The sequence below is a fragment of the Mustela nivalis genome (assembly GCF_964662115.1).
Source record: "Mustela nivalis genome assembly, chromosome: 2".
NCBI classification, from domain to species: domain Eukaryota; kingdom Metazoa; phylum Chordata; class Mammalia; order Carnivora; family Mustelidae; genus Mustela; species Mustela nivalis.
The window spans coordinates 52660554-52674493 of record NC_139021.1 but is presented as its reverse complement, the minus strand read 5'-3'; the positions used below and the strand labels follow the sequence as shown (position 1 = coordinate 52674493).

General features: G+C 40.2%; 1 protein-coding gene and 2 long non-coding RNA genes across 4 annotated transcripts in view; 2 read left to right on the top strand and 1 right to left on the bottom strand.

The window, feature by feature from the left end:
- Positions 1 to 2530, top strand: part of LOC309859056 — a 69880-nt gene extending 67350 nt beyond the window's left edge. Inside the window, exon 2 of the long non-coding RNA XR_014308513.1 lies at positions 2339 to 2530. This is a non-coding gene — a long non-coding RNA (uncharacterized lncRNA). The remainder of the gene's footprint in view (positions 1 to 2338) is intronic.
- A 2229-nt stretch (positions 2531 to 4759) lies between these two features.
- Positions 4760 to 7775, bottom strand: LOC309859047. The gene is made up of 4 exons (XR_014308502.1): positions 7652 to 7775; positions 6183 to 6299; positions 5970 to 6024; positions 4760 to 5937 (listed from the first exon to the last, which is right to left on the bottom strand). It is a non-coding gene; the product is annotated as an uncharacterized lncRNA (long non-coding RNA).
- The window catches only part of ZBTB10 (zinc finger and BTB domain containing 10), a 36890-nt gene continuing 30630 nt past the window's right edge, over positions 7681 to 13940 (top strand). Inside the window, exons 1-2 of one of the 2 annotated variants that reach the window (XM_082719436.1) lie at positions 7681 to 8080; positions 8451 to 8606. In XM_082719436.1, the coding sequence (XP_082575562.1) occupies positions 7982 to 8080; positions 8451 to 8606 (255 nt within the window). In that variant the 5' untranslated portion in view covers positions 7681 to 7981. Of the gene's footprint in view, positions 8081 to 8450; positions 9990 to 13940 lie in introns of those variants that run through there. The other variant, XM_082719435.1, reaches the window with a different exon arrangement.

Sequence of the window (13940 nt, the reverse complement as noted above, 5' to 3'; positions counted from 1 at the left end):
CATTTAAGCCCCCTATGAAATTATTGCATGAAGTTGTACAGAAAGTCCCACTTCAGGACATTTCTTCATAGCACTGTACCTTTATGTCCCTGACATCTTTCTCCCATGTTTTCTCACATGGTCCTTCTGAAGGTAAATGGTTTGTATTTGTAAACTTATAAAAGAGGATTGGCATGAAATCTCTGGCTATGGATCAGAGTCTAGTTCATCAACCGATCAGGAAAATGAATTTGTGAGCCAAACAGTATCTGTAAGCTAAATATTGATCTCCTATAAAAATTGATATTGTATACGTGGTTTTAGTAATTGAGTTTTCAATAAAAATAAATATTAAACCTCTACCCCTACTTTCATTGTTCTCATTCTCATTCTTTACAGCCAATATAAAAAATTCATATTGTAAAAATAGGCTACTTTTTTACAACTCACATACATGAAGAAGGCATTTTACTTTTTACTTCAACTTTCTCAGAGAACAGAGAGCTAACTCCTACTTGTGATTAATTAAAATGCAGAGATCACCTGAACTTAAAAAAAAGACATGCTAAAAAATTAAAATGAAAAATAAAATGAAAACTGCAAACACAACATGGTTAGCTATCATTAAATTCTGAATTTTCAAATATTTTTAAAATGCTACTCACCTAATTTTTAATTTTTAAAAAAATTTTTAAAGTTTAAGTAGGCTCCACACTCAACATGGGGCTTGAACTTATAACCATGAGATCAAGAGTCACATGCTCTACCAACTAAGCCAGTCAAAGCACCCCTGGATTTTCAAATACTTTTGATTAAAACCATAACTTCACAGGGACGCCTGGGTGATTCAGTTGATTAAACATCTGCCTTAGGCTTAGGTCAGGACCCTGGGATCCATCTGGCATCGGGCTCCCTGCCTGCTTCTCCCTCTGCCTGCCACCCCCCCGCTTATGCTCTCTCTCTGACAAATACATACATAAAATCTTTAAAAATAAATAAAACCATAACTTCACACATAAAGAAACATTTCATTTTTGTATATTTTTAATGACCTAGTATAGTAGCTATAATTCAATTATTTTTATTCAATTATAATTATTCTATAATTCAATTTATTTTTATACTACACTAGCTTTAGTTCTTAAAAACTTTGAAACAATCTTCCTACAATATACTTTATAGAAATGCCTTACATTGTACAGCATGCAAATATTATCAATACCTAATCCCTACAGCATTTTTGCTCTACTAGTTTATTCTTTCTGACCAATTTACTCTATGTTTTAGCCTTTTGTTGAAAGTCCAAGGTTGTGTATACCTAGTATTTGCAAATTTGCTCATTCATATATTGATTCATTTGACCAATCCTTACTGATTGCCTGTGATGTCACAGTCCCTGTTTCTTGATGATGGAAATACAAATATTGAGCAAAACCATATATAGTCCTTGCCCTCATGGAATTTTGGTTTATCGGGAGAGCATGCAATAATCAAATAATTATATATGTTTAAAAACTACAATAATGACAAGTCTGTAAAAGAGAATTTAAAAAATGCTAGGAGACTCTGCAACAGGATATTTGAATAATGGTGGGTATGAGTGGTTAGGAAAATTCATCTAAAGATGAATGTGAATTAATTAGGAGAAAGGAGGGAAAAACATTACTGATGGGGAACACCCTGTACAATGGCCAGGAAGGTAGGTAACAAAGCAAACACAAAGGAAAGAAAAAGGCTAGCTTTAGGAGGAGAGTGTCAGAGGCAGGGAGAAACCAGGCATTAGATGGAGCTTGAGTAGGAAAATCAGCCAGACCTTGCTGGCCTGTACAGGCTGGCAAATAGAAAGTGTTTTGGGGGCACCTGGTTGGCTCAGTGGGTTAAAAAGCCTCTGCCTTCAGCTCAGGTCAGGATCCTGGGGTCCTTGGATGGAGCCCAGCATTGGGCTCTCTGCTCAGCAGGGAGCCTGCTTCCCCCTTTCTCTCTCTGCTTGCCTCTTTGCCTGCTTGTGATCTCTGTCAAATAAATAAATAAAATCTTAAAAAAAAAAAAAAGAAAGAAAGAAAAGAAAGTGTTTTGATGTGCACACCAACAGAAAATAATTGAGACCTTTGCAGGGTTTTAAGCATGAGTGTGGGTGGGTAGATAGGATCAGATTTGCATTTTGAAAAGATTACTGGCTTTGCTGTAGGAATGGATTAGAGGGCAGGGCGAGAATGTATGGTTTACTGAGATAGATGCTTCTCTGAACAAATGCATGTAAACTTGAGAGTTTGAAACATCGGGTTTTAAGGAAATTTAGATTTTCTAAGAAAAGAAACCCTGGTTTTTGTCTTTTAAATCTTTCATGTTTATTTTTTAGGGGCAAGGCAAAATTGGTTCACAGTGAGTAGAGAAAAGGAAGAATGAATAAAATTCCTTCTCAGAAGTCCTGGGATAAAGCATGTCATCGATTATCAAAGTTAACTTTTCCTCCCAAAGTGAAAATTGCTGTATTTTTTTGGAGCATATACCTAATATAAATTATATTCTCAATAAATAGCAGTATAGAAAATGTGTCAAGAAATTTTTTTAAAAACTGAAATTCAACTACTGAGAAAATTAACGGCCCCATTCGTAAAAAGATAGTGACTATCCTTTTAAACTACTTCCATGCTAGTATTCATATATGAACTTATGTATATATTCTAGGGACCATGGTTATCCATAAACATTAATAGAATGAATTAATTTTCTTATTATATATGTTAATACATTGCTTTTTTTTCACTCAATGATAAGCCATGGACTCATAAAATGCCACATTGTCCTTCCTAATGGTTGGTGAGTAATTCATTACAAACAAGTACCACAATTTAAGTAAATAACCCCACATTGATAGATGCTCAAGTTTTTTAGGCACATAAACAGTGCTCAATGAACACCCTTGCAAAGACATCTTAATATATCTGTCTAGAATAAATTTCTGGATAGGAAATTGCTGGGTAAAAAGATATATACATACATACATTTTTTTTTTCCTATTTGGATACATATAGCCAAACAGCCTACCAGATAAGTTATTCTACATTCCCAATTATATTTATTTTACTATACCTCTGGTGGATTAAAAATATACTTATCAACTGGTGTTTTTTATGCAACAGTCCTCTGGTTACTGGCCAACATATCTTCCCACATGTAATAATTTGTATTCTTTCTTATATGGTTTACTATGTCTTTTGCACATTTTTTTTTTCTACTAGGTATGTGGTTGACCTACTGATTTATAAGAGACATCTGTATATTAGTGATAGTGAACCTTTCTCATATATACCCCAGATTTCTTTTTCCTGGTACACCTAAAAAAAAATCTTTATTATATCTCTGAAAAACAAGTTTTATAATTTTATATAGTCAATTACGTCAGAGATTTTTCTTTAATGCTCTTGTTTATGTGTTCTACTTAGAACTAGGTCTTTCACAGTAGAAATACTTCTCTAATTGTATTTTCTTTCTGTACTACTTACACTTTTGAGAGCATTTCTGGAGGGCAAGAAATAATACTAATGACTTTATTAAAATGTTTATAACTTTTGCAAGAAATTCTCCCTTTTGGATTTGTCCAAAAGAAATAATAGAGACAAAGTTTTAGTTTCAAGAATATTCACTAAAGAATTATTTAAAATGACCAAAAAATCTATAAACAATGATAAGCCCAACAATAGAAGACTGGTTAATCAATTATGGTATTCTCCATAGCCATTAAAATGACACTAAAAATATTAATAACTATAAACACAAATATCCTAAGACCCAACTCATAAATACCAAAAACAATTTCAGCTAGGTACCGAAAAAATGACTGTATTTACACAACAGTAGTTAGTTGTTACCAGAAAAAATGAGTGATCTTTTTTCTTATTTTTTTCCCTTATGAGCATGTTTAAAGTATGAAAAAAGTTTAAAATTTAGCGTAGCCTATAATTATGCAGATAAAGTGCAGCACGTGTGTTTTAGTAGGAAAGGGTGCCTTAGACTAGAGGTTGTCTTCAACCTTACAAGCATAGCTTCTGCCTCATCCGATAATCCTGAGCAAGTTGGTTAACCCTTTTGTACTTGAGTTTCCTCAATCTGTTAAATGAGTATAATAATACTACCTTAATTTAATTTAGAAGGCAGGGTGTAAACTGTAATTCACTGTAAGCTACATAGAAAATGGTGTTCATAATATGATATTATTTATATTCAACTACATGATTATCATTGCTTTTTTGGCTTAAACCCCTTTCTTGAGGTAGGACTGACTACAAAAAAAAATATACAAACCTTGTATTTCTTTTATTATTTCTTCAAGGGTTTTTTCTTTTTCTTTTTTCTTTTTTAGTAATCTCTACACCCAACATGGGGCTCAAACTCACAACCCTGAGATCAAGAGTAGCATGCTCTTCTGGCTGAGCCAGCCAGGACCCCTGCTGCACCCATTTAATGTACACAAACTAATGAATATGGAGATAAGTACACATCTGTGAAACCATCATCACTTCCTATGCCATCAACATATCATCCGCCGTCTTCAAAAGTTTTCTACTGCCCACTTTATTTTTACTTTTTTTGTGAAGGACACTTAATACCCACATCCTTAGCAAAATTTTATACAGTACAGTGTCGTTAAATATAGGCATGATGCTATACAGTAGATGTCTAAGACTGTTCACAGGGCATAGCTGAAGCTTTGTACCCTTTGACTATCAGCTCTCATTTCCCCCTCCCCACCCCCAACCCCTAACAACCATTACTCCACTTTCTGCTTCTAGGAGTTTGACTAAATACCTCATAAAACAGTATCATGCAGTATTTTTCCTTTTGTGTCTGGCTTATTTTACTTACCATAATGTTCTCCAGTTTTATCCATGTTGTTGCAAATGGCAAGATTTCCTTCCTTTTTTTTTTTTTTAGGACAGAATAATATTCCATTGTATATGTATTTTTTTTTTTAACATAAATTCAGTGAAAACATTAGCTCAGTACTTTAAAAAATAACATCTCTTACTTAATAAGGAAAGAAAAAAGAAGAAACAGAAGAAAAAGTTGCCTACCAAAACACACTGCAAGGAAAGATAAATTATTTAACAAACATTTCCTAATTGCCTAATATGTGCTAAGCTGGGATTGGGGTAGGGGATTACAAGAGTGAGTAACACACAGTTACCATTCTCACGTACTTCATTCTGGCAGATGACACATGTCAATCTCACAGACAGAAGCATACGCCATTGTTCCTAGAACCTAAAGAGTCCAAGTGTCTCTACCAAGGCAGTAAATGACAGTCATGTTGGCCATCAAATATCAGCTGACCAAGGTATAGAATCTCAGCCTCAGAGCAGTCCTAGTGGGCCAGTATCAAGATAACCTACAGCACTTTTACATAGCCTCAAGTGAATTTAGGGGATAAATTGGTTGGGGAATGCCCCATTCTTGAGGGGTTCCCCTGGTAAGCATAAGGGGGAATCCCCTTAAATATGGTAGAACCCTCAACTGCAAATTTAGGGGCTAAGGGGAGAACAGATCCCTGCTTGCTAGCAGGAGACTGGAAGGGGTGGGGGAATTCTTAAAAACTCCATTTACACAACAGGAGATCCCCTGTTACTCAAAGTTCCCTCGTAGGGCTGTTTTTGAGACATTTGTGAGCACTATCTTCTACTTTGCTTCTGATCCATCCTCCTTAGGGTTCAGGGAAAGACAACTGAATATATATTTATACAGAAAAAATGATAAAAATATAAACACATACAAACACCACACAGTCACACTATTTGGCTGTTAGGAGTTCAGTAGTCCTAGAATTTAAGTCATTCATTTGTACCATTTTAATCTAGTGTTCATTCCTAATTAGTTCATGTTTAAATATAATTCCAGACAGAAAACAAGATGGATTTCACAAAATATAAGGTAAGATATACGTCTGAGAAAAACACAGTCCTGACACAGTTCACACCATTAGGGATTCAAACACGACACAGTTCACACCATTAGGGATTCAAACACTTTCGGTGACTCTGGTGCTGCCTGAAAGCAAAAATAGTAATACTAGCATAAACTTTCAGAGCGCCTATTAGGTACTAGACATATAAGATACATGAAAGCAAAGACATGCATTTTACAGTTTGGGAATGAAAACAATTTGTAAAGTTGAAATAAAAATTCGTAAGTCCATTTTCACTTACCATTACCTTAATACTTAATCCTAGATAAGCAATTAACTTCAGTAATTCTTCTCTCTTTTTATAGTGGAGGCAGTGGTGGTCAAAATACAATAAATAATGCATTTATTTGCAAAGTACCTGGAATTGAAAAAATGCATTAAGGACAAAGTACGATATTATTATAACATTTTCCCATAAATTAATATGGAAACACATATTATATGTGACCAAGCAGGCAGAATCATTTTTCTTCAATGTACAAATTAGGTCAGTGTCATGATTCTACTGTCTTAGATTTCCCAACTACTAAAACAAAGCAGGACAAAATGAAGAAAAAAAAAAACCCCACAAACAGTAACAATCTGAGGATTTATATCAGAATTTCAAGCTGTTGATCACTGGTAGGCAGATAACAATATGATTATTACTGGAAAAATAACTCAAAGCCAATACCTTTATGTGGCAGGTTATCAGCAGCATTCTTTACATTAAAATTATATTTCATCTATAATATAAAACTAACATTTTCTTGATATATAATACTGTTTATTTTCATAGATATTAAAATTATAATGAATTAGGCAGAAGTTGCTTTGTATAAATCTGTACAATCAACAGTATATATGAGTCTTGATGTGCATGAATGTGCTTATCCATTGAAAAATATTACTACTAATGGTACTTTATGTCTGAGAAAAATCTGTTTGTTAAAATTAATCTTGAGAAACACACCATATTCCACACTCCACATTATATACTCAAAGCTATAATATCTATCTCATTTTAGAAATAGAAATTTCAATAGAACAGAATCATAAAACTAGAGGGCCTAAAAACTGTAACACATGCTCTTTATTAAACATATTACTTTCCTTTAATACATAATGCAGCCTCTAACAATAATCTGTAGGTGTAAAAAGTTTGTGCATATTTTTTTCTTTGCACATCCCAAAGTATTTAACGTAAAAAGTATACCCTGTCATATAAACGTCCTTTTCCCCTTTTTCAACAGTAATTATCTTGAATATATTTCGTATTAGTTTGATTTAAAATATTAACAAAAAAGTTAAAAAGCCTCGCCATAGGTTGAAAACATCTTTTTTAAACCTGAAATAGGTTTGAATAAAAAGAACTTAAGATTATTTCACATTTTAAAATAGTAAAATGAGTCCAAACACATTAGAATTTTCTAAATTTAGCCTATTGAAATTTCAGGAATAGGAGTATAAGGGCTCTAAGTTGGACAACCTTTTTCTGAAAAACTCGACCAAGATTAGGAGTTTCATTTCCAGCTCAGTTTGTTCTTCTAATCATTCTGAATTCCATATGCCATGTAAACAATTAAAAAAATAAATCTCAATAACTAATTCTTGTTTTTAGATACACAGTCCTTGGAGTCGCACACAACGTCCGTAGAAACAGACTCCTCCCCGCTCCTGGGGAAAACCCTGCCTAATATTTATAACGTTATGACATACTGTAATACTCACAAGGTGGTTGTAGAAGTATAAACACGACTGGAGTTATCTGATTGGCTGGTGGTGATGTAACACCCATGTCAATACTTCCCAGTGAACGCACGTGTTCGACCTTTTATTTAAATTTCCATTTCATCACAGCAATAAGACACTCGGGGCGGTGCATTTTCTGTGAAATGATTATTGCCTTGGGCCCGAGGTGCTGCCTCGCACACACAATGCTGCAGACAAGGAGGTGTCGGTGGTTGTAACCTCCTCGCGTGAAAGGCACCGCCTGGTCCAGTCTTTGTGAAGGAACAAAATAAGTTCACTTCCTTGGGCACCGCCACCCACCCCTAGCAAATGACAAGGCTGGAGCGCAGCAGCTCCCACCGCACAGTTATTTCCAAAGTCCCAGGTGAACTCGTGGCGAGAGAAGGAAAATGTGCGTCCCGGGCGCGGGTAGGTGCTTGTGGGCAGCGGGGAGGCGGCCAGACCCTGACACTCGCCAGCTGTTTGTCCTCCGCGTAGCCCGGCCCCGGCCGCACACGCCCGCCCCCTCCCCGAGACCCCCAGCCAGACGCTCGGCCTTTTGTCCCCCGCCCCTCGGCCGACTTCCTTCCCCCCTGGCCGCACCCCCGCCCCCAGGCCGGAGGCGCGGCCCAGCCCCTTTCCTGGTCCCCTGGCGCCCCCACCCCACCCCAGCCCAGCCCCAAGCCCAGCCCCCCTCCCCCAGCCCGGCCCCCACCCTTTCCCCCTCCAGCGGTTACTGCTACCCCGGTGCATTGTGGGCGCACGGTCCGTTGTTCATTTGCCATTCGACCTCCGCCAGGGCCTGGTCGGACGGAAACGCTCCGCCGGCTTTATTGTCGGTTCGTTATGTGGCGGAGCCCAGCAGTTTAACGTGCCTCTCGCCCTCAGCGCCTGGGAAGCGGGCGACGGCGTCGGGACTCCTCGGCGCACCGGAGGAAGGATATCTGTTTGGAGGGTCGGTGTGTGCGCGCGGCTTTAAAGAGGGGCAGCGGAGGGTCTCCCCGCACTCCGCCTCTCAACTTCGAAGGCCCCACGCGCCCCCGGCTCGCTGCTCACCTCTCCGCCGCCCGCCCCCTTCTCCGCGCGGGACGCTGCCCGGAGCACAGCGGGGCGGGGGTGGAGGACAAGGAGGCGGCCGGAGGCGGCGGCCCGGCGGGCGGCGGTGGACGCGTGAGGCAGCCCCGGGAGCGAGCACGAGCCGGGCGGCCGGGCGGGAGGGCGAGGCCGAGCCCCGCGAGACCGGAACGCCGGGGGTGGGGGCGGGGGCGAAGCCGAGGGGGAGCGGCGGGGAGCGCGCGGGACGCGGCCCGAGGCCGGGCGCGAGCCGGGGCACCGGGCGGCGGCGGCGGCGCGCGCCATGTCGTTCAGTGAAATGAACCGCAGGACGCTGGCGTTCCGAGGAGGCGGGTTGGTCACCGCCAGTGGCGGCGGCGGCGGCGGCAGCTCCACGAACAATAACGCTGGCGGGGAGGCCTCGGCTTGGCCTCAGCAGCCCCAGCCAAGACAGCCCCAGCCGCTAGCGCCTCAGCAGCTCAATGGGCGGGGGGCCGACGAGGAAGTGGAATTGGAGGGCCTGGAGCCCCAAGACCTGGAGGCCTCCGCTGGGGCGGCCGCCGCCGCCGCCGAGGAAACCAAGGAGTTGCTGCTCCCCCAAGACGCGAGCGGCCCCACCTCGCTGGGCGGCGGTGGCGCGGGGGGCCCCCTGCTAGCGGAAAGGAACCGTCGGACTCTGGCCTTCCGAGGAGGCGGTGGCGGCGGGGGTCTCGGCAACAATGGCAGTAGCCGCGGCCGCCCCGAGACCTCGGCGTGGCCCCTGAGGCATTTCAATGGGCGAGGGCCAGCGGCTGTGGATCTGGAGCTGGACGCGCTGGAGGGGAAGGAGTTGATGCAGGACGGCGCGTCCCTGAGCGACAGCACCGAGGACGAGGAGGAGGGGGCGAGCCTGGGCGACGGCAGCGGGGCGGAAGGCGGCAGCTGCAGCAGCAGCAGGCGGTCGGGCGGCGATGGCGGGGACGAAGTGGAGGGCAGCGGTGTGGGAGCTGGCGAAGGAGAGACTGTCCAGCACTTCCCGCTCGCGCGGCCCAAGTCCCTAATGCAGAAGCTACAGTGCTCCTTCCAGACCTCTTGGCTCAAAGATTTTCCCTGGCTGCGGTATTCCAAGGATACTGGCCTTATGTCTTGCGGCTGGTGCCAAAAGACCCCTGAGGACGGGGGAAGCGGGGACCTTCCTCAAGTGGGGCACGATGAGCTTTCGCGAGGGACCCGAAACTACAAGAAAACCCTTCTTCTGAGACACCACGTCTCTAACGAGCACAAACTCCACGAAGCCAACGCCCAGGTACAGTATATCCTGCTCCCTACTTTTTCAGATCTTTTAGGGAGAGATTTATCAGCCAAAAAGCGACACACTTGGGTGAAGGCATCGTTCCAGTTGTGGAATTGCAGGGAGCTGTTGCGTGGGGGTTTAGAAAGCCTGGGAACAAGTTTTCAAAAGTAATCTGTGTTGGGAGGGGTGGGGAATGGAATGACAATTTTCTAATCGTGGCGCTGAATTTATTTATTATGAGTCCGTCCTTTGCCCATCAGAATTTTTAAGAAGTATAAGAAGGCGAGGTTGAAGGTTTTAACTCTAAAAAAAGTTGACTTGTGGTCAAAAATTTTATTAGCTGTGATTTTAGAAAAGCTGCCTTGTGTTTCATAGACTTTCAGCATGCTGATGGAAGTCAAATCTGGCATTTAAAGAAAGAGTTAAACAATTTCCTTAAGCTTTGATGCAGACCCTTTCAGGAAAACATTCAGCTGAGAAAATTCTATATATCAGGTCTGGATAATGTGAAATGTGAGCGCAGTATGTAAATGTAGAGGAAGCTATTTGGATAACACTCCTTGTGAATAATACTACTAAATTCATCTCCCTTGAACTTTTCTCTTACCAAAGACATGGCTTTGGTAAACTATTGTAGTTTTTACTTGTTTCCTTCTACCCAGGTTTTTGTGCTGAGATTTTCTGTAATCCTCCCTTTTAGGAAAAAAGTTTCTTGTAAATGCAGTTTACTTTAAACTTTGCATATTAAGGATGTTTCGTGTGATTTTACTTATATCAGGTAGTAGGCTGGTAGAGAATATTTCCTAAACTCCTTGAAAACAGAAGTCCTTAGTTAGAAAACAGATAGGCTATACTTCAGTCCTTACTTCTTGATTTATAATTTCCAGTTTAAAGATAGTAGGCTTACCATTTTGGTAAATCCTTTTTTAAGCTGAAAGAGATGTTGAGCCAGTTCTTGTTTTAAGTCTTTTCAGACAACCTGTATTCTTTTGTATTGGTAACCAGTCACTGATTATAGAATGTCAACTTTCAGATGTGATACCCTCTGCATGTTTATTGGAGTGATCTTGCTGTTCAAAACACTTACGCTGGAGTTAATTAGGTGCTATCCAATAACTCCATTGCACAGTAGTTTCTCAGAAGTTAACTTTAAAGCATAAGGTTATTTTTCCCATGGGAGAGTGGTAATAGTTTCTGCACAAATTTGAGTTGCCTAAGCTCTAGAAGGAAGGTCACTTAAAGATGTACAATCCCAAAAGGTTAAGTAAATTGTCCTAAGTCTTAGAGTCCCTGATGACAACTGACACTAGAGCCTATAGGGAATGTTGTAATGGAAAAAGAATGGCTTTTGGAGTAAATCTGGGTTCAGATCTCAAGCTTTCTGCAATTACTAGCTTTGTGAGCTTGGGTAATGGAGTGAAATATAACTAATGTTTCCTTGTGTTCTGTATGCCAAGCACACGTTACCTTACTATGCAAAGTAATTATTTTATTTTATAGGTGTAGAGTTGGGGACTTTAAAGAGTTAAGTAAAACGTTGTAAGATGATGGAGGTGGGGGACTTGTGAAAATGAAAGTGTACTTTCCTAAATAATTAGGTTGGTTATTCAGAAAATTCTAAAAAGAAATATTCTTAATATACAGTGGACCAGTTACTCTTATCAGCATAGTCTGTCCCTGTAGGCAAATCTGAGTGGGAATGCAAAATATAATTAGCTGCTTAGTGAACCTGAAATCAGAGGAAGGGGAATTAGTTGGATAACCTTATGATAGACTTAGAGTGGTGTATCCTTCTCCCCTAGGCTTATCTGGATCAGGGAATTCAGTCCCTAGGTAAAACGTTTTCTAAACTTGATCTCTGAATTATTCCTCCTTTTCTCTTTGCCCCCCTCAAAAGTCCCCTTTTTAAGATATCATGCATGCCATCTTTCTCTTAGGACATTCTCTTATTAGGCTGAAGACAATATAATTTAGTAAGTCGTGTGTCTAAGGTTATATATTGGTTTCTTTGATTAGATTCTGGATGTTTCTACTCTGAATTGATCCTAACTTCTCTGTTTTCATTGCAACGTTGGTTTGGGGTGTTAACCTTGCTGTTGACCCCAGGTACTACCAGCATATCTTTGTCTTGCTGATTCGAGTGCCTTTTTCAAGAATTGACTTATTCTTACGGGCAGAATTCAATTAGGTTTTTTTTTGGTTTTTTTGGGTTTTTTTCCACTTTACCCTGTAGCTTTTGACTACCTGTAGGAGGCAGTATAACACAGTCTGTAAGAGCATTCTGGGGTTGGTTTAAGGTTAGGGGGACTGAATCCTAATCCTCTACTTTCTGGGCAGGCAAATGAGTTTAACTTCTAGTTCCCCTATGTATGCAAAGTATATGTGCCAGCATGTAATCACTTAAATGCTAGCCATTATTATTTATCACCAATAACTACAAGTTTTTGGTAGCCTGGTACCTCGTGTGTCTCAGTGTTAAACCAATTTTGATAGTTTTGCCCACTTCATCTTACGGGATCAATCCTGATTTTAGAGAATCCTAAATTTTCCTTTTCATATCTTCAGAGACTTTGGCCATCCTGTTCTTTAAACATTCTGAGACTTCTCATACATGCACATTTTTTCACTACTTCATAAGAATATCTTGCATTAGCTTTGTTCTATCTTGAAAATGAAATGAGAGTTCTGTAGTTCTTCAGGCAAGAATTCAGTTTGAGCCTAAGGGTCGTTCACACCCTTTATTCCCCTCAACTCCTCTAGCTTATTTAAAAGAGGGATGCTTTTTGAGAGGAGGTTGGCCAAATCTTAAAGTATCACAAGTGTTACTTTTCTTTCTTACACGTTCTGAAAGTAAGAAAAGTTCTTTTTCATTAAGTCCCGGGTGGCCAAAGAATTAAAACACATTTCTAGAAAGTTTGCTGTTCTGTAATATTGCTCATGGCAGAGTCAAAATAGTCTCTCAGAATCTGTTCTGAGCCTTCTATTTCAGAGAGATTCTTCTATTCTTCATAAGGATGTAAGGGGTAACGTAACATACAGTTTTTATTTTAAGTAGTAACTGCCTTCATCAAGGAAAGTTAAGTGATTAGGTTATACAGGATTTGACCATTTAGCCTAGAGGACTTCAAAATTGCTTTAACAGTGGTTACCACTGTATCTCGGTTCAGATCACTTTCTACCTAATTGTGAAATTTTCATAGCCTAAATTACATTCTGTCAACTCTTTCCAGTTTACTAAATCTAAAACACACCGTCAGATGTATTGCTGTAATTTCATTAATCTTTCTAAAAAATAAATACTGAATTTAGGTCAGTGATCTGATAGACATTACCAATGAGAGTATGTTGAGGTCCTCAACTAAAGCAAAACTGACTTGGTCTTGTCTGTAACAGCCTTCTTTGCATTTGACAAAGATAAGGCTTAAAGGTTTTTTTGTTTTTCACAGTGTAGGAAGAAAGGCTGAAGAACCTTTCATTAAGAAATATTAAAGATGAGGGGCACCTGGGTAGCTCAGTAGGTTAAATGTCAGGCTCTTGATTTCAGGGTTATAAGTTCAAAGCCCCCATTGGACTCCATGTTAGGTGTGAAGCCTACTTTAAACAACCAACCTCTGACCCATTAAATAAGCATTTTGTATAATATATAGGGTCTAACATTCATTATGTTTGATTTGTTAAGCTGGTTCATTCCCCCCCCCTTTTTTTTTAACTTTTTAGTAGTCTTTGACAGTACCCTACAGTGTGTGTAGGATTGGTTTCTTTCTCCCTCTTAAATTTACTTACGTGAGGTAGATCCAAAGAACTGGAGCTAAAACCTATAAATCAGACATTTTCTCTGCCCTCAAGGAACTTGTTGTCTAGTGAGAAGAGGCAGACATAATAAAATGAATAGGTATCTTTTTAGAAGTGTGTTCTGTTCGTTTACGGGGGAAAATGCAAAAGGAAGTCATCAATTCTGCTTGT